Source organism: Cervus canadensis, chromosome 3, assembly GCF_019320065.1.
Source record: "Cervus canadensis isolate Bull #8, Minnesota chromosome 3, ASM1932006v1, whole genome shotgun sequence".
Taxonomy (NCBI): Eukaryota; Metazoa; Chordata; class Mammalia; order Artiodactyla; family Cervidae; genus Cervus; species Cervus canadensis.
The window spans coordinates 69,329,008-69,353,279 of NC_057388.1; the positions used below are offsets into that span (position 1 = coordinate 69,329,008).

Below are 24,272 nucleotides of genomic sequence, written 5' to 3' on the forward strand. Positions count from 1 at the left end.
TTGGTTATGCCATGGTGCAGAAAATAAACCTTGCAGTTAAACCAAATAAAAGTCTGTGCCTGTATCACTGCTGACTTGGATCCTGACCGTAATATCTAGAGGATGGAAGGATCTGGGTAACTGCTCAGAAATAATGGGAACACCGCAGCCGTCCATTTGTTATTTGAAGACAGGGAATCATGGGCCTTGGAAGGGGATGGTTGGTTGCCTTGCTTGGGGCGTATACTTTAATTACCTAGTTACATGCTCCTCTGTAAGCTGTGGAAGTGTCCCAGGCTACTTTGAGTTAGAAAGAATATTATTTTCTGCATGGACCACAACTTTCAGGTTGTCCTAGAATCTAGCAACATCCCCATCCTAGCATTTAGACAGTGGTGTCTTCAGGCTTGGCTCCTTCTCTTTGGAACATCAGGTTCAGCCCATCAAAGAATCCACACATGAGCCCAATATGGCATCTCCAGGTCCTAATTGTCGAAGCACAGTTGACTGACTACCAGCAATTAAATCTAGAGACCAGAAATTCATGTTCCAGCATGTGTAAGAAGAAACTTCCAGATCCTGTTGTTAAGTATTTAACTTAGTGCTGGAAAGTGAAGAAGTTTGAGACAGAGTATCTACCCCAGGTCCATTTCTTCTCAGCTGTTTTCAGCTTGCTTGTGGCCTGACTGATCCCTGCAGCAGGGAATCACACTGAGAGATTACACTCAAATGCGTTCACTCCAGGGCCCTCCTTCTGGTCGGTAGCCTGAACTGTAGCTTCAAAAATGGGAGGAATGTGAATTCCCCGGGGCTCCCTAGGTGGCCTGGTGGTGAAGAATCTGCCTGCCAATGCAGGAGATGCAGGTTCCATCCCTTGGTCTGAAAGATCCCCTGGAGGAGGAAGTGGCAACCCACTTCGTATTCTTGCCTGGGAAATCACGTGGACAGAGGAGCCTGGTCGGCTACAGTCCTTGGGGCCTCAAAGAGTTGGACACGAATGAGCAACTGACCACAGTGAGTTCTCACGTGCTCCAGTGCTTAGGACTCCACGCTTCCACTGTAGAGGGCACGGGTTCAATCCCTGCTTGGGGAACTAAGATCCTGCATGCTGCATGGGGTGGCCAAAATTTTTTTTTTAATAAGGGCTTTTTAAAACAACAAAGGGATCTATATATATCCCTATATATAGCACAGCGATCTATACTTACTATCCTGTGATAAACCATAATGGAAAAGAACATGAAAAAGAATTGTACATATATGTACAACTGAATCGCTTTGCTGTACAACAGAAATTAACATAACATTGTAAATCAACTATATGTCAATAAAAATGTTTTAAAAAATAAAATGGGAGTCTTAAAAATATTTTATTTTATTTCACTCTCTGTATTTGTACAGCTTCTAGACTGCAGTAAAAATGATGGCATGCAAAAAAACAGGAAATAAAGAAAGTCCCATTTCAACATGGAGAATTTTTTTGACACATACTACTTTTTATATAATTTAATTCTTACATCATGATCATATTGCTGTTCAAATTATATCCACTCCTGTTCTCAATTATTGTTTAACGATCTATAAATGTCTTCCAAATCATTTTGGCACAAAACATTTCAAGACAATTAATTAAACATTTCAAGACTTTTAATTTCACAAAGTGGAACTGTTTTCAGTGTCTAGACTTTTACATAAACACTTCTCATTTTTCTTTAATGAAGATTAGACATCCTGTTTTCAAGTCACAGTTCTTTTCTTGGCCTCTTCTTTGATGCGGATCAAGTCATTTAACCTTCTATGTGTTTGGTTCTTCATATCTAATATGAGGTTAATCATTTTGACCTTTTGCATTGGGGTTTTGTTCTGCTGTGAAGAAAAACATTAATGTCTGCAAAGTGCTGTGGGATCTATGGATGAGAGTCTAGAGATGGAAGGAATTATTCTATATCAGAGAGGAAAACGTAAATACGCTTGAGTAAATTCATCTCACATGTGTGTTCTGCTTCAGTGAAGGTGAACGGAGAGTGTTTACTGGAGTGGGATGCTGTTTGCAGGCATGTTCTGACTCAGAAGCAATAATATTGGGAGTATTGCTATTCAAAACACATGGAAACTCACTGCCCTGATCAATTTGCCTCTTTATTTATTCATAGCTGAATTCCAGTTTTGCAATGCATATGCCAAGCATTCCTGTTGACAGGTAGGGAAGTAAAGATTGCTTAATTTGTGCTGTTAAAATGAACCTGAAAAAAAAATTAAATCCCACATATTTCACAAAGGTATTTAAACAAGTTTACCTCCATAAGCCTTATTTTGCTTATTGCTGAGAGAGAATAAAATGCACTGTGAAAGTTGGAAAAGATACCTAAGAACTGTTGATACTTTTCTTTCTTTACCTTGACCTCTGCATTAGTCTTTTACTGCACTGCTTTTAACCTGGGCAAAGACCAATTTAGGTAGCTGCCATTCAGGACCATGAGGAATATCTCTCTACCATTTCTCTTAAATTCCTTTTACATATACAAGGATATGAACTGATTGTCCCTGTTTTCCTCTAGAAAATATTAGACATCTGATCTTTTACCCTCTTCCCTGATTGAGTTCTATTTTGGATAATATTAATAACCCTATGATGAGATTTTTATGTAGGAGAATAAAAATGCAGACAAAAATGATCATGTTTACAATGCTTTATTTAAAATGTGTCTGGGACAGAGAAGCTCATCAAGATTAGGAGACCACTTGAGATGAGATTAAGGGAGTGCAAGCTGTGCCCACACCCTAGTCTTGCCAAAGATCCCACCCTTGAACCATTGTTAGAAACCCCCTCATCAATTCTTTAAGCTTGAGACACTCAGTTTTTCAGGCAGGAGCCAGCTATGTCCCCCTTTGCCTGGCAAAGCAATAAATATAGTTTTAAGCAATAAATATAAATTTTTCTACTTAAAAATATGGAAGGAGCATTCAAATTTTAGCTAATTGGGCAGTGATAAAGGATAAAGCATATTTGGGGGCAGTTTTTAAGAAAAAATGTTGTTGTTTAGTTGCCAAGTCATGTCCGACTCTTTGTGACCCCATGGTCTGCAGCATGCCAGGCTTCCCTGCCTTTCACTGTCCCCTGGAGTTTGCTCATACTCCTGTCCACTGAGTCAGTGATGCTATCCAGGCATCTTTTTCCCAATCATAAGACATGTCTATTCAGTGACAGCTTCTGAAAGGAGAAATTCAGTAGTGATGTTAAATCTAAGCAGTCCATTTAGCAGAGATGTGAATTTGTGTTTACCCACAGACAAAGCATTCTCTCTCTTACTTTAGTAGGTGTGACCATGTCTCTTTAGACTCTTGAGCAATAGGTGGAAATTAAAGGCCAAGCTGAAATGTAATATGTACCAATGAACAGTTCAGTGGATTCCATTGGCAAGAAAATTCATCTTCCTACCAGCCTTCAGTTCAGTTCAGTTCAGTTCAGTCACTCAGTCATATTTGACTCTTTGCGACCCCATGGACTGCAGCACGCTGGGCCTCCCTGTCCATCAACAACTCCCGGAGTTTACTCAAACTCATGTCCATTGAGTTGATGATGCCATCCAACCATCTCATCCTCTGCCGTCCCCTTCTCCTCTCACCTTCAATCTTTCCCAACATCAGGGTTTTTTCAAATGAGTCAGCTCATTGCATCAGATGGCCAAAGTATTGGAGCTTCAGTTTTAGCATCAGTCCTTCCAATGAACACCCAGGACTGATTTCCTTTAGGATCAGTTAGGACTGCTTGGATCTCCTTGCAGTCCAAGGGACTCTCGAGTCTTCTCCAACACCACAGTTCAAAAGTGTCAATTCTTCGGTGCTCAGCTTTCTTTATAGTCCAACTCTCACACTACTGGGAAAACCATAGCTTTGACTCAACAAACCTTTGTTAGTAAAGTAAAGTCTCTGCTTTTTAATATACCTACCAGCCTTAGAAAGATCGCAATTGTCTTTTTTGTTTGTTTGTTTCTTCTCTAGGGTTATCTGGCTCTGAGCCAAAGAACCAGGCAGGACTTATCACCCAGCTATAATAGAGGAAGTTCTGTATTCTTTACCCAAAGGGATCTAACTTAATCCCTAGTAGCTGCTATCAGCATAAGGACATTTTCCATAATGCTTATTTATCTCTAAAAACATGCACATAAATGATCTTCTTGATGTTTGCAACAGCCTAGTGAACTTGTTAGGGACTTGCATCATCTCCACTGGACAAATAAGGAAATTGTAATACAAAGAGACATATCCAATATCAGTACTGTTCTATGACACACACATATGTCTAAGATACATTCTGTTTTACAGAGAAATTTTGAGGAAAACAAATTTTTATTTTTCATCACAAACAGACAGCTATCTGAAGGTTTAAAAGGAACATGTTTTGTTTTGGTAGTGCAAATATGATATCCTATATATTGGAAGGCAGTAGGATATCAAAGGGCCTTCTTGGCGGCTCAGATGGTGGAGCATCTGCCTGCAATGCAGGAGACCTGGGTTCGATCCCTGGGTTGAGAAGATCCCCTGGAGAAGGAACTGGCAACCCCCTCCAGTACTCTTGCCTGAAAAATCCCATGGACAGAGGAGCCTGGTAGGTTAGAGTCCATGGGGTCTCAAAGAGTTGGACATGATTGAGCTATAGGTTCGATAGGTTCTAATAACCAAGGGCAAAAGTGAAAGAAGTGAAAGTTGCTCAGTCATGTCCAACTCTTTGTGACCCCATGGAGTATAGCCTTCCCGGCTCCTTTGTTCATGGAATTCTTGAGGCAAAAATGCTGGAGTGGGTAGCCATCCCCTTCTCCAGGGGACCTAGGGATTGAACTCAGGTCTCATTGCAGACAGATTCTTTACCGTCTGAGCCACCAGGGAAGTCCAAGAATACTGGGGTGGGTAGCCTATCCCTTCTCTAGGGGAACTCGCTGACCCAGGGATCAAACCAGGGTCTCCTGCATTGCAGGTAGATTCTTTACCAACTGAGCCAGCAGAGAAGCCCAAGGGCAAGCTTCAAATAAAATTTATCAAGGAAAAGTTCGACAACAAATCAATGCTTTAATCCTAAATTTATTATTTTCTTCAGTAGTGACATACGATCTTGGATTCACAGAAAATACAAATATTTCCGTAAAACATAAATTATTCAACACAAGGTAAGGAATGTACTCAACATGCTTCCCTTTTCTATCCTCTCCTTTAGAAAAGGCTCCACCCACTGACCTTGTAAAACTGTCCAGATGTCTTAGTCATCATTATGGTTACTATTTCTGGTGTCATTGTTTTTTGTAGATATACATGTATATATATATATATATATCCATCTACCTGTTAATACTTTCCTTTTGTCCAATGATATTCTTTAACATTTCTTATCATGTGGTTTTCTGCTGTTGAATTCTTTCAGATTTTAGTGTTTGATATTGTCTCTATTTCACCCTTTTTTAAGGATATGTTCACTGGGTCTAGAATTTGATTTTTAAAAGTTTTAAATTTTCTTTCAGAAATTTGAAAATGTTACTCCATTATATCCTCAATTGCTTGTTTCTAGTGAGAATTCTGCCATCCTCATATTCGTTCTTCTGTACAGAAATATGTCTTTTCTCTCTGGATACTTTTTTAAAATTTTCACTTTTTTCCTGGCTTTGAAAAATTTGATTATGCTGAGCCTTGGTGTAGTTGTCTTCACATCACTTGTGCTTGAAGTTTTTTTTAGGGGAGAAGGGAGAGAATCTGTGTATTTATAGTTTTCAGAAAATTTGAAATATTATCACCCACTGTATTTTCAAATATTCCTTCCTCTTTCTTCAGAGACTCCAACCACACATTTGTCCACTGTCTCTTTTCTACATTTTGAATATATGGTATGCAGTTATAATTGTCTTAATATACTTTTCTGCCAATTCTAGCATCTGTGTCAGTTCTGTATTGGTTTTGATTGGTTGACTTCCTATTTTTGGATGTGTCTTCTCATTTCTTTACATGTCTGAAAATCTTTGATTAGATCTCATTTATTTTTCCTTGTTTGTGAAAGTTTATATTTTTATAAATATTCTTGAGTTTGGTTCTGAAATGCAGTTTAGTTGCTTGGAATCAGATTTATACTTTTAGCTTTGATAAAATGATAAAAATCATTTCTTAGGCAAATGTAAAATAGTGCTCAATATGTGGCTAATTCTTCTCTGCTGAAGCAAGACTCCCTGAATTCTCTACTCAGTGTCCCAAGAGCTTTTCCGATTTTGTTGGTAACAGCAGGCACTATTTCTGGTTCTGTATGAATGCTAGGCATTGTTTCCTTTAGTTATTTCAGGTGGTTATTTTCTTGGCCTGGAATAGTTGCCTTACACACATGTAGTTCTGATGAGTATGCTGAACTTTGAAGGGCCCCCTCTGCAGATCTCTGCAGGGATTTCCTTGTGTAGTCTTGAGCACTCAGCTTTGGCCAAGGCAAGACTGTGACTTTAGGTCATTTTCTAGTTTCCTGTGTTCCTTAAAAATATTTTAGCTTTGCTGATTTCCTCAACACAGCAATTCTCCATCTCCACCCCCAGTCTATCTTAACTTTTCCTGTATGCTTCTAAAGCAACTTGTCCACTCTTCAGAAACTCAATCCTATATTTTAAAAATATCTGTTCACTTGTTTGTCTCCCTTGAGGGAAAGGTAGTTGATGTGTGCATTTCTATATCTGCAGTACATAGTAGGAATTAACAGTATTTGTTGTAGGATGAATGAGACAAAATTCTCAATCATCTCTGTAACTCAGAAATAGGAGTAAAATATTAAAAAATGAAAGGCTAATGAAAGAACCAGGTATACCTGGAAATTTCAAACAAGATTTGGATAATGAGATTCATCAGATGTTGTGAGTAAATGAGAACAGGTTTCCTCTCGTAGGCTATTCAGGTTTTATATCCTAGTAATATCAAATATTAAATAAATATATCATAGAATATTTTATGTTCAGTAGTAATTGAGAGTAAAAAAATAAAATAAATCCCTCTCCTGTTTATCAAAGTAGCCATGCTCTCTCTTTCACTCAGTTGAACTGCATTCTCTGTGGGCTCTTGTATTATGTTGGACAATTTCTAAAATGTCTTTGCTCATAAGATAATTAAACCCAGTAACTAGATAATTATGTATATGGGGGATGAGGAGGTGAGAGTAGGAGGGTAAGTAGAAATGAGGATTTTTATAAGCCTCTCAGTCTTCTGACCAAGGATAGCCTTTAAGGTTTAGGTCATGCAGCTCTAGAGAGTTATCAGCTCTAGAGAGTTATTGATCCTTTTATTCTTTTTTTCTGATACCACATGGGCCACAGTTTGATTTTTTGAAGTCTCCTGTTTTTTAAAAGGCTCTGAAACATTTATCAAAAACCAAATTTAGGTTGACTCTACTTTTCTCTCTGTGGTTGTTTCTAGTTCTGTGAAATTCTTGCTCTTTCTGCTCAGAATAATTTCTTTGAAAGAGTATTCTGTTTCCCTCCTTAAATACTTAACCTGGGAACAGTGATTTGACTACAATCTCCTCTGAACATGTTCCCTTTCTTTTTTCTTTTTTATTTTTTTTTTGTTTGTTTTATTTTTTATTTTTATTTTTTTTTCAATTTCTCCTTTATTTATTTTTTTTTCAGTGGGTTTTGTCATACATTGATATGAATCAGCCATAGATTTACACATATTCCCCATCCTGATCCCCCCTCCCACCTCCCTCTCCACCCGATTCCTCTGGTTCTTCCCAGTGCACCAGGCCCGAGCACTTGTCTCATGCATCCCACCTGGGCTGGTGATCTGTTTCACCATAGATAATATACATGCTGTTCTTTCAAAACATCCCACCCTTTCAAAAAGGAAACTAATGATCATTAAAGGTCTTGGCCCTTATTCTGTAGGTGAGAAGTAGTATACCACAATGTAATTGCCTATTTTGCCTTTCCTGGAAAATGTCTTTTTATACTTGATTTGGGAAATAAAAGCAGTTAAAGGACACAAATTTCAGGCAGTTTAAAATCATTTTATATGGGTTAAGAGGGCTACTCTTCAAATATACTCTTAAATCAGAATTAAGCCCCAAACTTCAAGATGCTCATTTGATTATGGCTATATCTCAGTTTGTTCATTATCATTAGGCTTCCCTGGTGGCTCACGTGGTAAAAGAATCCACCTGCAATGTGGGAGATCTGGGTTGGGAAGATCCCCTAGAAGAGGGCATGTCAACCCACTGCAGTAATCTTGCCTAGAGAATCCCCATGGACAGAGGAGCATAGCGGGATATAGTCCATGGGGTTGCAAAGAGTTGGACACAACTGAGTGACTAAACACAATGGCATATTCTGAAGTAGTGATCCAAACAGGTAATAAGTAGCATCCAATCTTCACATAAGCCAATTGTTTTAGAGACAGGATTAATTCAAAGAAGTTGTAGGCCAAACCTCTATCCTGAATTTAAATCCCTGACCCATTCTTTTCCTCCTGGATACAATATAGAAATCAGAGTTGGATAAATATCTCCATGAGAGAAAAAAAATGAATTAAGAATTGCATTTAGAGCTTTGAACTAAATCTTACACAATAACAGATTTCTTTACTGAAATAAGCTCATTTTACCTAGTGTATTTCATCATACCAATTTTCAGGAATAAGAGTAGTTATGTTTTTATACGTGAGAGAGCTGGTGACATTGCACGGAGGGAAGTGCATTGCATAACTTTCTCTCCCTTTATACCCATTCATATATTGCACAGTATCCTCTATTTGTGTTTTCACAGGCACAGAGATGATTGCAATTACATACCCAGGGTGGTCCTGGTAAGGACTGCAGTCCAGCTTTGCAGTACAATTCTGTAGTGATTGTGACAAGCTTTGATAAATAACCCAGTTGACAACTAAATTGATCTTGGAGCAGAGAAGAGAATTGATGGAGAAGGTGCTTCCCTATCCAGAAAGTCACCTCTGTACCCTGGACAGAGTTTAGTACTGAAGCTTTTGGATGGAAAAAAGATATATTACTTATTCATAGTGTCCTTTCTGTTTTGCTTCTTTGTCCACAGAGACTGAAAGAATTAAAGCAACGTGAATTTGCTCGAAATGTAGCTTCCAAGTCATGGAAAGATGAAAAGAAACAAGAAAAAGCACTTAAGCGACTTCATCAGCTGGCTGAGTTAAGGCAACAGTCTGAATGGTAAGAATTCAAGGTGCCTCAGGTGGTTCAAAACTCTCTTCAGAGTCTCAGGAAATTTCAATGATATATTTTTTTGGTTCTCTAAACAATGTAAACAAATTATAATTAATCAACAGATATATCTGAAGGTACATATTCCTAATAGCTAAAGGGTTAAAAATTAATGAGTTTGACATCTGAGGTTTTCTTGCCTAATATTGTTAATGTGTTCTTTAATGAAATGATCCAAGAATAATTCTAATATACAGGCATTTATTCTATCCAGGTGATTTATATGTATCTTATGCATCTCTATAGTGCTTCACAGTTATTTTGTCTTATAATATTTTTTTTTTAAATCATAAGTAACAATGCATCTTCTGGGAGAGGAAATAAATCTGTGCATTCCTCTGTACACACCTGAAACTAGAATAAATGGCACTATCATTGTCTGGATGACAAACAAGATGTAATTAATGCAGTTAAATTTACCACATGGTGCCATTTAAATTGATAATTGTAACAAGCATTACACTGATACATTCTTGTAGCTGAAAAATAGCAGTTTTACATGGGCTCGGAACTCCTGGATGTTTTGTAGTAAGGAGTTTGTTACCTGGAGCTCAATTACATTTGCAGATTGTGATTTGTGTTCATATGAATCATAATGTAGAACACTAATGTAGCTAATTAATATAGCTGACAGCAAGCTGGTGAATTGTGATATTTGTAGTTCTGTGCCAAAATTTAAACTCCTATTGTTTAAATGAAAAACAATATACAGTAAGCTTGGGAGTGAATGACTCAATTATAGTAGGAGAAGGCAATGGCACCCCACTCCAGTACTCTTGCCTGGAAAATCCCATGGACGGAGGAGCCTGTTGGGCTGCGGTCCATGGGGTCGTGAAGAGTCGGACACAACTGAGCGACTTCACTTTCATTTTTCACTTTCATGCACTGGAGAAGGCAATGGCAACCCACTCCAGTGTTCTTGCCTGGAGAATCCCAGGGACAGGGGAGCCTGGTGGGCTACCATCTATGGGGTCGCACAGAGTCAGACACGACTGAAGCGACGCAGCAGCAGCAGAATATTAGACTTCATATTTACTTTAAAAAAATATTTTTTAGGATCAATTTTGAATTAAGTTGCAGTTAGCAGTCACCTTGCAAGTACTCAAGTATTTTTCTCACTATTTAGAATATTTTAATTTGCTTATAAAGATATAAAAAAGATAATATGAAAAAATAAGTGAGAAATTTGGTATAAAGAAAAAAAAATAATAAAGGTTAGAAGACCATGTGTCCAGAGGTGAGGTTAATACAAAAATGCATGTTTTTAGGGCACATGCGATCACAGAAACAGGACACATAACTGGTACTAAACTTATTGTCAACACAATAAAGATTAACTTTATTGCCAATAAGATATCAGACAGGATATCTTGTCAAAGCAGGGCTTAGAAGGAAAGGTCTAATGGTCATTAGGATGGTACACAGGAGATAATTGAGGGAATGTGTTAATTCCTGGATGATTAATTACAAAAAGTCAAATTAGAAAAGCAGGGCAAGTCTCGCTGTAGAGAGACCCTTTAGATAGGTTCTTTAAAGTCACACAGTCAAAAACAAAAAACAAAAAAACTGAGTAGTCTTAATATACAGAATTTTGATTCCTTTGTTATTATGAAAGTTGTCACACGTCTGCATTTCTCCTCACTCATTCCATATTTTCTTTTGGAAGAAGTAGACAAAGGATCAGAGGAGCCTTGATGGTGAGGACAGTGATGGTGATGATGCTTTTATTTAAAAGTTCTAAGTATACAGAGTTATCTAGGAAGTGTCTTGAATAAAATAAATTATAAGCTCTATTGAGGTTGAGCTGCCTTTGGAAATCTTAATAACTAAATGAAAACAAAACTAGGCATTTTCTTCCATAGAGTAGTTAGGCTCTCTGGGTCCCAATCCGATCATATTGTTAGGAAATGATAGGTATTCAACTTCCCAGATACAGAACTTGGAACTAGGAAAATTACTTCATTTTTTTTTCTCTATTACCCACCATCTGCCCTCCAGACAATTGTTCTCTCAGATTAGTAGGCACTTGCCCTAAGGGAAGTCTGTTCATAGCATTATTAAATATTTTCATTTTGGCAACTGAATTGACAAGTGAAAAAAGTCATCTGTGTTACTTCTCCTCGGATAACCCTTCTTTGTCCTTTGTTCTCATAATGAGGGCTTCTGAGTAAGATGACATAGATAACAGAATTCTTCCATGACCCTATGGAGAGGAGAGGTGAATTTACAGGTAGTAAGAATATTTGAATAAGATTAATTTTAAAAAAAATGATGGCAGAAAAATGTTAATGAATCTTATAAAGGGCAGACAACCTTAGCCATCCCCTTAGGTAGATCAACCCAACATGATTCTTCAGTAAAATAATTATCTTATTGGGAGAAAGAGATTCACTCTGTTCATAAATTTCTACTATGTATAAGTCTAATGCATCTTGATATGGACCTTTTTTTTCAAATTTTAAAAGTTGTGACCATTGCTTCTGAGAGTATGACATTTTTATATAAGAAATAGATAACGTGGAACATTAGGAAATTACATCACTTAAAGAAATCATGTTATTTTGATATGCTTTGCTTCCTATTTGAAAAGTGTACTTTTTGCCCAGGAGAGAATTAAATTATGCATGTATTGAGTTACCAAGCATTGGATTTGGGAGAACTATTGAAATGGACAATCCATTAATAAGAGCTAAAGGGTAACTAATGTCATTTCAAAAATTATAAATAAAAATAATTAGGTAAAAATACAGAAATAAACTAAAAATTATTCTAGAGGAGAAAGTGAAATTGTAAATGGGAGTATGACAGCAAAGATTAAGCCTTTAATTATGTCACAAGGCATAAGCTTGAATTAAAATAATAAAATTTAAAGTATCACAAAGATAAAAATAAATTAGATTTAAGGTATAGGAAATTAAATTTTATAAGGCAATGAGATAAAAAGTTTAAAGCATAAATATAAGAAATAGATATGAATAATAAGGATGAAATGTTAACATTGTAAAAATATAATCACAAATGTATATTGAATTGTAAAGTGAGAACAGAATAAGGACAAGAAGAGCAGAATGTAACACATAAGAGCAAAGAAGTTTGAACATATTTGGAATACTACAAAAGAAGCTTTTACACATATTAGAAAGATAAATGGTGAAGTGAAACAGCAATATAGAAAAGAATATTTAGACTAACATAAAGAAAAAAAATGCACAAAACAATGCCAGAATAATAAGCAAAACCGTTATTAAGGAAAAAGAGAATATAAAAAATAGCCCAGTATCTACATCATAATGGAATAATTCAAGAAAGGAGATAAATGTGATAAATAAGAGAAAAGTTTTCATTACGAAATAGTTACTGTAAGGAGCAGACACTTTAAAATTTTTCCAAATTTAGTTTTCCACAATATTCAAGAATACAACTCGAAAATTACAGGCATTATTAGTTCATAGAAAAAGAGCCATCTGAAATTATTAAAGACTGGTGACTAAAATTATTGTTTGTAAATCAAAATCCATACGGATATAATAAACAGATTGGACATTGAAAAATAGTGAATCCATAAAATAGATTACAAAAACAAATTCTTTTTCTGAACTAGAACAAGAGACTGAAAGAACTAGAGTATTAATATAAGTAATAAGACCAAAGCATACAGTCATGAGAGCAAATAAATTTAATGTATAAATTCAAGGATAAGATCCTAGGACAGGGAAGGGCAATAATCAAATCAACCAGTGAAGAAAATGTATCTGAGTGGAAGAAAGTTGAATTGAAAGTTCCCAGAAATGCTGGCAAAAATTAACCAAAAGAAATCAATTTGTAACTATAGCTTGGTAAAGTGAGATATACACATAATTATTTGTATTTATTAAGTATAACAAAATACATATACATATATGTATATATGAGTGTGAAAGTGAAAGTCGCTCAGTCGTGTCCAACTCTTTGTGACCCCGTGGACTGTAGTCCATGGAATTCTCCAGATCAGAATCCCCTTTCCCTTCTCCACGGGATCTTCCCAACCCAGGGATCAAACCCAAGTCTCCTGCATTGCAGGCAGATTCTTTCCCAGCTGAGCCACCAGAGAAGCCCAAGAATACTGGAGTGGGTAACCTAGCCCTTCTCCAGTGGATCTTCCCAACCTAGGAATCAAACTGGGGTCTCCTGCATTGCAGGTGGATTCTTTACCAACTGAACTATCAAGGAAGCCCCACATATATGTATATGTATATATAATAAAATATATACATGTAAATTATGTATATATACATAGTTTGTTGTTTCAAATAAATATAACAAAATATGTATACATAAAAAGGAAAATTTATAAAATCATGCAAATGCACAAGTGGATTCGTTTCAATATGAATAAAAGTAGGCTAATTAAATATGTCTCTGTAGTATTAAACATATAAAGACAGTGAAGGAAAGCAATGAAATTTGGTGAACACAAGGAATGTTGTGACACCAGAGTTCTATGGCAGTTGATCAAATAGTTAAGTAAAAGCAAAAGAAAGAATTTGTCAGAACAAAGGCTAGGAAAGGATTCTTCCCCATTAGAATTTATGCTACATGTGAAAAAGATACCTGTTATTTTAGTACTGTTTGCTCAAGCAATAAATGACTGCATAAAAATGAAGTAAAAATCTAAAATAGGAAAAGGCCAACAAAGCATGTCCAAAAATGTGGAGGGAAAGTAAAAAAGGAAAAGAAAGCCAGCTCAAAACCAGCAAGCAAAGCAGCTGAAAGCAAGTCAGTTCAAAGCAACAAAAATGAAAACAAAGCCAGCTCACAATGATGCGATTTGTATTGTTTCCCCCTGCAATAAGATTTGTTTTATAGTAGGTGTTTCACAGAACATTAGAGAAAATTTTAATCTAAAGAGTTTCATCTATTGTATATATCATCCTTTCCAGTTTCGGATTGAATTGCTACTCAAGCTCAAAAGAATCTGTCAAAAGATTTAAAAATCTGTCAAAAGATCAAACATATATATGCAAAAAAGATAAAAGGAAAATATTTTGACGAGTAAGAAGCTAAAAGAAGGGTTTCAGACTAATTGAAGACATTGAGGTGGCATGTAAAAATGTGTGTTACTTTCTTAGAATTGATCAAATTAGTGACAAGTCATAAAGACAGAACTGATCACCCTATTTCCTAAGAAAACAAACATGAAGGGATTTTAAGACTGAGGAAAAAAAATTATATAGTGCTTGAACTAGGTATCACCAACTCGATGAACATGAGTTTGAGAAGCTCCGGGAGTTGGTGATGGACAGGGAAGCCTGGCCTGCTGCAGTCCATGGGTCAAAGAGTCGGACATGACTGAGCAACTGAACTGAACTGAACTTTAAACTAAAAAAGTGAATAAAAGAGATAAGTTTAGGCTTTGGAAGTGACTTTCAGTTCCATTTTTTTTTTTTTTTCCTATTTAGGTGAAGGCACTGATTGGAAAACTCTTTGCAAAATAAGGTTAAATCTATATTCCAAAGAATTAGTAGTCTCTGGGGGACATATTGTGATGTAAATACAATGCTTTATTTTCTTTAGCAGCACTAGCATAAGATATTCACTTGCTATTGCTTTTTGCTAATTTCAAAAAAACCTACTTAAGCAAAGCATTTTAGAAATAGCTACTATAAAACATGGAGATACTGTTACATAAATGCAGTGAAATTGTTATATTACAATAGATATAGTTCAAAAATAGTATCAGAACCCATCATCATACATTATGAAATGTTCATATATAGATAAGATTTCAAATCTGATGTCTTAATCATTTAAATATTTGTTTTATTTACAGTGTTTCTGGAAATGGGCCGGCATACAAAGCCCCCAAAGTAGCTATAGAAAAACAACTTCAGCAAGGAATTTTCCCAGTTAAGAATGGCAGAAAGGTATCATGCATGAAGAATGCTCTTCTCCTTAAAGGAAAGAATCTCTCCAGAAGCATTGCCGATAAGCAGCGGTCCACCACAACAAATCGACACCAGTTGCAAACAGACCGACGTCGTTTGTTTGGAAATAGGGTACCACAAACATCCTCAGATCTCAGCAATGCAAATCATAGGACGGGAGTGTCATTTTCTTTTTCCAAAAAAGTGCATCTAAAATTAGAATCTTCAGCATCAGTTTTCAGTGAGAACACAGAAGAAACCCGTGATTGTAACAAGTCACCCATCTATAAAACAAAATCAACTGCAGAGAAATGCATGTGCTGCAGGTTTGCAAATGAAGAAACACATCTCACTAAGGGAAAAGATGTAAACATCTCATCAAACCATCTGGAAAGTATTTTACACAATACCCTCTCCATAAACTCTCAAATTTTGCAAGACAAGAATGACTTTGTTGATGAAATGCTGGAAAATTCAATTGGCATTCATGCTTCATTCAGTAAATCTAACATTCATCTTTCAGATGTGGATTTTACTCCTTCCAGCAGAGCAAAGGAAACTAGAAATACATTGAAGAGCACTTCAGAAAACCACATTAATCACTCACACCAAGCCAATGTTTCCTCTAGCCCAACAAACATTTACAAGCATAGTGATGCCAGGATATTTGAATGTCTGGATGAGTTTCCATCAATAGAGCCAAGCGAACAAAGCAGTTCAGTTCATCTGAATCCCAACTCCAGAAAGGAGAAGAGAGAAAAATCATTAGATAAAACAGAAAGAGTTAGCAGAAATGCACAAAGCTTTATAAGAGAAGCATATCCCCATGATGTGAAGTCCAAAGCATTGCCTTTTCTCCACGTAAAAAGTAAGGATGGCCATACAACTCTCCAATGGCCAACAGAACTTCTTCTCTTTACAAAAACAGAGCCCTGTATTTCTTATGGCTGCAACCCATTATATTTTGATTTTAAGCTTTCTCGAAATGCAAAGGATGGCCGTGATCCAGAGGATTTAAAAACAGAATTGCAGAAAGAGCCCTCAGAAATGAAGACTACACTGGAGAATCAAGTCTCAGGTTTAATTAAAGACCAACAAAAATTGATCCAAGAAGATAATCGGTCTCTGAAACCAAAGATGAGGATAACTAATCCAGATTGGGAAAATTTCCAGAGGAAATATAATTTGGGCTGCAACAATTCTGAGTCCAGTATGAGTGAACATAATTTTAGTGCAAGGGACTTGGAAATGAAAAATCCTGAAGTGCCTGCTTACCTTGATATCTCTCTAGAGAATTGTGTAGGAAACAATAAAAATGGTGATAATGAACTTCAAGAACCTTCAAGGGCCCATTGGCAAAGCTGCCAAAGGGTAATTCTAAATGATGCAAATGAAGGCCTATCTTTTTCTCCTTGCATCTCTAGGACAAAAAAGCATAAACTGATTTCTTGTGATCCTCATCTGGATGTTGAAGAAGGGAATCAGTTCACCTGGAAGTCTAGTCCTTACACAGTAAGGGACCACAGTGACCATGGGAAGGATTTCAGTGTAATTTTGAATAGTAACTACATCAGTATGACCAGCGGGGTTTCTGGATGCGGAAGAGCAAGTTACAAGATAAGTTCTCCAAAGGTGTCTCTGAATAGGTGTTCTAGCCCTTCAGACACATCCCATGTCAGTACAACGAGCTTGAGAAGTTCTTATTCCAATCATGGGTCCAGTGGACTTGGCAGAGGTAATTTGCTCTACTTTTGCAAACGAGAACAGAACTCAGTTGAAAGGCACAAACGGAAACGCCGAAAGCACAGTTGTCTCTGCTTGTCTGATGAGCTAGCAAAGGGTGACTGCCCACAGTCTGAAACGGAGAGAGGCGAGAGCTGCACATTGTGGGAATCAATTAAAAATGAAAAATATTCCAAACATGCTTATGGTCATTGCAGAGAAGAACCTAAACTGGGCAAAAATCAACAATTTTCAGGGCAAAAATCCAAAAGAATCACCCAGTGTGATTCTAGCTCACAGGTTTCTTGTGCTGGAAACAGTGAAAATCCACCTAATTGCCAGGGACCTCAGCACAGCAGATTGGGCTCTCACTCAAGAGAGAAAATATATTACTTAAATACAAGTAAAAGGAATCAACAGTCTTTGGACAGCCCTCACATTTGTGATCTGGGAAAAGTAAAATCCATGCAATGTAACTCTGGGAATATCAGCTACCTTCTAAGAAACTGTCCAAGAAGCCCTTCAGATACCACAGAGTTGAACCCTATAGAAGCAGAGAGGACCTCCCTGACAGCCAAAAGCCTTTTAGAAAGAGTACAAGCCAAGAACTATCAGGAACAATCAATTCATTTTGAGATCTCATCAAACAGCTGTAAAAATGAATCAGAGCCTCTTTCACAAATTCAATGTGTAATTCCATTTACACCACCAGGCTGTAACAGACCTTCATTGCCTTTGCCTAGAAAGACACCAAACAAAAGCAGAAGAAGAAAGGATAAAGGCAGTGCAATGCAAAGAACTATTGACAAAAACAAAGTCAAAATTTCCCCAACAAATGATTTTCCTGTTTCAGTGGGCACTGATTGTGATAATCATCTTTCTAAAGGTATAATTCATGTAGTAGCAGAATCTCACTCACCAAACATGAAAAAGGACCCAACAACAAAAGAACAACAAAAATCATTAATTGGTGAAGTCCAACCTTCTATTCAAAGCTGTGACCCAGTACCAAATGGTTTCCCTGGTGCTTTTCCATCTAATAGATACAGTGGTATTACTGACTCAATGGAGACCAAAGAGAACGATATGAATCTGGACTTACAGGATGGAAGCATGCAAATGAATCAGATAGAGGGGAATATAAACTCTTACTATGACAGAACTATGCAGAAGCATGACAAAGTAGCAGATGACTTAGAAGTGTGTCATAAATCTCTTTCTCCTCCATTAATTCAACAGCCCATAACATTTTCTCCTGATGAAATAGATAAATATAAGCTCCTACAGTTACAAGCCCAGCAGCATATGCAGAAACAGCTCCTATCAAAGCATCTTCGAGTTTTGCCTGCTGCAGGGCCCACCGCCTTTCCTTCGGCCTCCACTGTACAGACAGTTCCAGGTCACCAGCAGGCTTCTATCACCGCCATCCACCACACGTTCCTGCAGCATATTGTTTCTGCTTCCATAAATGCCCATAGCACTCATCTCCCTATAGCTCATCTACATCCTCTTTCCCAGCCGCGCTTTAATCCATTCACATTTTCACCTTTGACCCCAACCATCATCCCTGCGCACCCCACTTTCTTAGCAGGTCACCCCCTGCATTTAATCACCACTGCCCCCTTCCACCCATCTCACATAACATTTCAACCCTTGCCCCCTTCAGCGTTTATCCCCACCTTGTTTGGCCCTCACTTCAACCCAGCTACAACTTCTATCATCCACTTGAATCCTCTAATTCAACCAGTGTTTCAAGGTCAAGATCTCTGCCATCACTCTTGCTCCAGTCAGATGCAACCATTAAATGGAGTGAAAGAGGCCTTAAATGTGTCAGCTCACTTGAACTAAAAGCCCTTCTTCTGGATAAATAAAACAAATTGTCAGTACCTACAAAATGATGTATTTAAAGTGGTCTGATTATTATTATATTTAAAAGAGTGGTGCCAATGCAAAATGTGACCAATATAGAAATGTAAACTAAATTGCCAATATTGTAATAGAAGCATTTTAAGAATCTCTTAATTTGCTAAAAATAATTAGACAAATTTAAAGTAATTTGATAGAAAGGCAGAGGGGTATTTTTGGATGAGTTCTCATGTAATGTAAAAAAAACAAAAAAATTAGGCATACTAATATTAAAAAAAATTAAATGGAACATGATACTCTATCTTCTAGGTATTCATTGAATGAGTGAATGAATGCACATTTGGTTTTATCCATCAGGTAATAATAAAAGGTCAGTGAAACAAACTAATTATGTGGTAAAAATAGTTCCTATGGTTCACTATTTACTAAGCTTTCAATCAATGTAATCTGTTTCAACCAATACAGACAATATTTTCATAGGAAATGAGAAATGACAAGAAATTTTCTAACTAATTCAGATTAAAAATTACTCTTCAATGCAAAACAATCTTATCCACATTGTATGGCTGAGTTTGCGTGGAAAACTGAGTTACCTTCATTTCACATACTTCTATGTTAAGAGAATTTTGTAATTATAAGAATCACCAATATCTAAAATTAAGAATATTTAATTTTTGTATAAGAAAACACATATTTGCAATCTTTAGTATTTGATCAAGCAAAATAAAACTAAAATATACTATGCATAATATTTTAATACATTGGTCAAACTTTCAAATATTATTGGGATTAAAATATTAAGTTTTCTTTATTCTCAGAAATCTGTGTTCAGCCAACATATGTATATCAATTATATACAGTGGCAAAGGTTTGAAAATGTCAAAAGTCTTACCTGATATTTATTGAGAAAACTTTAAAGTATTTGGTGTGTTTTGTTCAATTTTATTAGGAACTGATAAAATGCAGTGAATTATGATTAATAAAATCACCATTCCTGTAATTTTGTAAACAATTTTAAACATTCATACAAAATACCTTCTGACCACAGAATTTACATTTCTTACATCTATATTTCTGACTGGCCTTTCAGTTCAGTTTATTATTTTATATTCTTAAAAGCATAGAAAACTTACGTGACTACATAGCCCCCATAAGCACAGGTTTCAGAGAAATTCAAATTAAACAAAAATGGAGGTAATTGGCCATCACCACTGTGTGTATGATGATGCAAAATCCTCTATCACTAAAACATGATAATGATGGCTTATTCAGCCTTGGCTTCACAGGTAAGAGAGCTGTCCTTACAGGAGCTCTCCTGTGTGTATCAAGAGAGTCAGGATGAGTACTAGACCCTCATTATCTCATTTAATCTTCACAAATGTATTTTGAGATCAATAGTATCATTCCTCTGTACAGATGAGGAAAAATGAAGTTGAAGGGTTAAGTCCTTAACACTTGCAAACAATAATTAATGCTGGTAAAGGAAAGATAGAGAATAAATTTGAATTAAAAGTTTTAGCATAAATAAGTGACATAGTTTCTGAGATACCACCAGAAACTTATGGGATGAAAGTTTTGACTGGAGTATGGCAGTGAAAAAGCCTATTTTATCTAAAAGAAATAGAAAAAAAAAAGGAAAAAGATCATCAAATAGCAAAAAATTCTATATTTGTGTGGAACTCCATAAAAGTTATTATGAGAGAACATTGATAAACATGAATGGTTTCAAAAAAATAGATGACAAAAGACCCAGCACATAAAAAGAAAACTAAAGTGAATGACTGTTTCCTAAAACAGATTACAAAGTTGACATAGAGCCAAGACAGAATAATTACAGGAACTCACTAGGAGTCTTATCATGAAAAAGACAGCACCTGATTAATATTTATAATTGTCTTGGTGACAGTTTAATATCTCAGAAGGTTAGAACAGAGAACCTCTACTTGGGCACTTAATTTTGACTAACAAGTGTAGACTGATAAGAACTGATGGCATGGAAATGACTATCTCATATTATCAATTATGAAAATGTTCATTGGATATACTTACTCTCTTGGACTGTGGGAAGACAGACTTTGCAATCTAAATAAAAGATAATTTGAACTCTGGGTAGGAAATTATAAAAGTTATAGCATCACATGAGCAAATTTACCATTCTAAAAGATTTCAATGAAAGAAAAATGTAGTCCTTTAAACATCCCAATATAAACTGAATAAGAAAAACATTAGAGTAACTGAAAAATTCCTGTACATTCATAAACAGTAAGACAATAGCCATAAATCGAAAATGAACAGAGACTAAGTTAACACCTTTTAGGTAACCCAAATACTGGGAAAATCAAAACAAATTGTTTTTTAATTTTGATGAAAGAAGAGAGGATCTAATAATAATAGTGTTACTTCAATCTGATTTTGTTTTGCTGTCCTTATTAAGGAGAAACATTCTTTACAGTGGAAATTGAAGAACCAACATGGATAGGAAATTTGGGACATACAGAGAAAATTATTTCCTGGCCACTTCAAATGAGTTTGAATCTTCACATTTACGAGAATTTTACAGAGAATATTAAAATTACCTAAAGAAAGTCTAATGATATCAATTGTTCTTGAGGAAATAGGAAGACTAGAAGAGAAATTAGAACAAGCATCTCTAGTTTAATAAAAGAAAGAATATTTAATGAAGTATTAGTGATTTAGTTCAGTCATGTCTGACTCTTTGTGACCCCACGGACTGCAGCACACCAGACTACCCTATCCATCACCAACTCCCAGAGTTTAATTAACCTCATGTGCAATGAGTCGGTGATGTCATCCAACCATCTCATCCTCTGTCATCCCCTTCTCCCGCCTTCAGTCTTTCCCAGCATCAGGGTCTTTTCAAATGAGTCATTCTTCCCATCAGGTGGCCAAAGTGTTGAAGATTCAGCTTCAGCATCAGTCCTTCCAGTGAATATTCAGGACTGATTTCTGTTAGGATGGACTGGTTGGATCTCCTTGCAGTCCAAGGGACTCTCAAGAGTCTTCTCCAACACCACAGTTCAAAAGCATTAATTCTTCAGCGCTCAGCTTTCTTTATGATCCAACTCTCACATCCATACATGTCTACTAGAAAAAATACAGGTTTGACTCAACGGACCTTTGTCGGCAAAATAATGTCTCTGCTTTTTAATATGCTGTCTAGGTTGGTCATAACTTTTCTTCCAAGGTGCAAATGTCTTTTAATTTCATGGCTGCAGTCACCATCTACAGTGATATTGTATCCCCCAAAGATAAAGTCTGTCACAGTTTCCACTATTTCCCCATCTATTTGCCATGGAGTGATGGGACCAGATGCCATGATATTAATTTTCTGAATGTTATTTTAAGCCAACTTTTTAACTTTCCCCTTTCACTTTCAAGAGGATCTTTAATTCTTCTTCACTTTCTGCCATAAGGGTGGTGTCATTGCATATCTGAGGTTATTGATATTTCTTCTGGCAATCTTGATTCCAGCTTGTGCTTCATCCAGCCCAGCATTTCTCATGATGTACTCTGCATACAAAATAAATAAGCACAGTGACAATGCATAGCCTTGACATACTCCTTTCTCTATTTGGAACCAGTTCCTTGTTCCATGTCCAGTTCTAACTGTTGCTTCCTGAACTGCAAACAGATATCTCAGGAGGCAGGTCAGGAGGTCTAGTATTCCCATCTGCTTCAGAATTTTCCACAGTTTGTCAAAGGCTTTGGCATAGTCAATAGAGCAGAAATAGATATCTTCTGGAGCTCTCTTGCCTTTTCAATAATCCAACAGATGTTAGCAATTTGATCTCTGGTTCCTCTGCCTTTTCTAAATCCAGTTTGATCCTCTGGAATTTCATGGTTCACGTACTGTTGAAGCTTGGCTTGGAGAATTTTGAGCATTACTTTACTAGCATGTGAGATAAGTGCAATTGTGCAGTAGCTTGAGCATTCTTTGTCATTGCCTTTCTTTGGGATTGGAATGAAGACTGACTTTTTCCAGGCCTGTGGCCAATGCTGAGTTATCCAAATTTGCTGGCATATTGAGTGCAGCACTTTCACAGCATCATCTTTTAGGATTTGAAATAGCTCAACTGGAATTCACCTCCACTAGCTTTGTTCATAGTGATGCTTCCTAAAGCCCACTTGACTTCACATTCCAGGATGTCTGACTCTAGGTGAGTGATTATACCATCATGATTATGTGGGTTGTGAAGATCTTTTTTTGTATAGTTCTTCTGTGTATTCTTGCCACCTCTTCTTAATATCTTTTGCTTCTGTTAGGTCGATACCATTTCTGTCCTTTATTGAACCCATCTTTGCATGAAATATTCTCTTGGTATCTCTAATTTTCTTGAGGTCTCTAGTCTTTCCATTCTACTGTTTTTCTCTATTTCCTTGCATCAATCACTGAGGAGGGCTGTCTTATCTCTCCTTGCTATTCTTTGGAACTCTTTATTCAAATGGGTATGTATTTCCTTTTCTTCTTCGCTTTTTGCTTCTCTTCTTTTCTCAGCTATTTGTAAGGCCTTCTCAGACAACCATTTTTCTTTTTGCATTTCTTTTTCTTGGGGATGGCCTTGATCCCTGTCTCCTGTACAATGTTATGAAACTCCCTCCATAATTCTTCAGGCACTCTGTCTACCAGATCTAATTCCTTGAATCTATTTGTCACTTCCACTGTAAGGGATTTGATTTAGGTCATACCTGAATGGTCTAGTGGTTTTCCCTACTCTTTTCAATTTCAGCCTAGATTTGGCAATAAGAAATTCATGATCTGAGCCACCATCAGCTCCCAGTCTTGTTTTTGCTGACTGTATAGAGCTTCTCCATCTTTGGCTACAAAGAACGTAATCAATCTGATTTTGGTATTGACCATCTGGTGATGCCCATGTGTAGAATCTTCTCTTGTGTTTTTGGAAGAGGGTGTTTGCTATGACCAGTACATTCTCTTGACAAAACTCTATTAGCCTTTGCTCTGCTTCATTCTGTACTCCAATACCAAATTTGCCTGTTTCTCCAGGTATCTAAAGTTAGCATATTTATAGATAAAATTTTAAGCAGAATATTTAATGATGGTCTTTAATTAAAAGACAGTCACTAGTAACTAACAGGTACACTAAAACCAAATAGTATGAAAGCAAAATAATTTTTTTCTCATGTATTCACTTTATTTTATTTCTTATTTAGCAAATATGTACTAAGGACCATGTGCTAGGCAGTAATCTGACTGTTGTGGATATAATAATAATCAAAACAAAAGATAATGCCATAATGTAATTTAATTCTAACTGAGTTATAGAAATAAAAACCAGAATAGACAACTAAAATAATATAATACTATGCTAGATGATGATAAATACTACTGAGGAAAATAAGTAGGGAAAACAGATAAAGATGCTTGGTCAGGAGTAGTAGCTAAAATACAATTTTAGGTAGGTTAGTTAGAGGAAGCTGTACTGTAACAGTGATATTTCACCAGTAACCTGAAGGAAGTGAGCATTCTAGGCTAAGATCAACAACTCTGTGTGTGTGCTCATCAAATTTATACTATGAGGCACTGT

The 24,272-nt window shown here is 36.4% G+C and overlaps 1 protein-coding gene across 1 annotated transcript in view; it reads left to right on the plus strand.

The window, feature by feature from the left end:
• ZNF804B (zinc finger protein 804B) overlaps positions 1-18,700 on the plus strand; it is a 513,851-nt gene extending 495,151 nt beyond the window's left edge. The window contains exons 3-4 of the mRNA XM_043463407.1: positions 9,036-9,166; positions 15,027-18,700. Of these exons, the coding sequence (XP_043319342.1) occupies positions 9,036-9,166; positions 15,027-18,690 (3,795 nt within the window). The 3' untranslated portion in view covers positions 18,691-18,700. The remainder of the gene's footprint in view (positions 1-9,035; positions 9,167-15,026) is intronic.
• The last annotated feature ends 5,572 nt before the right edge of the window (positions 18,701-24,272 follow it).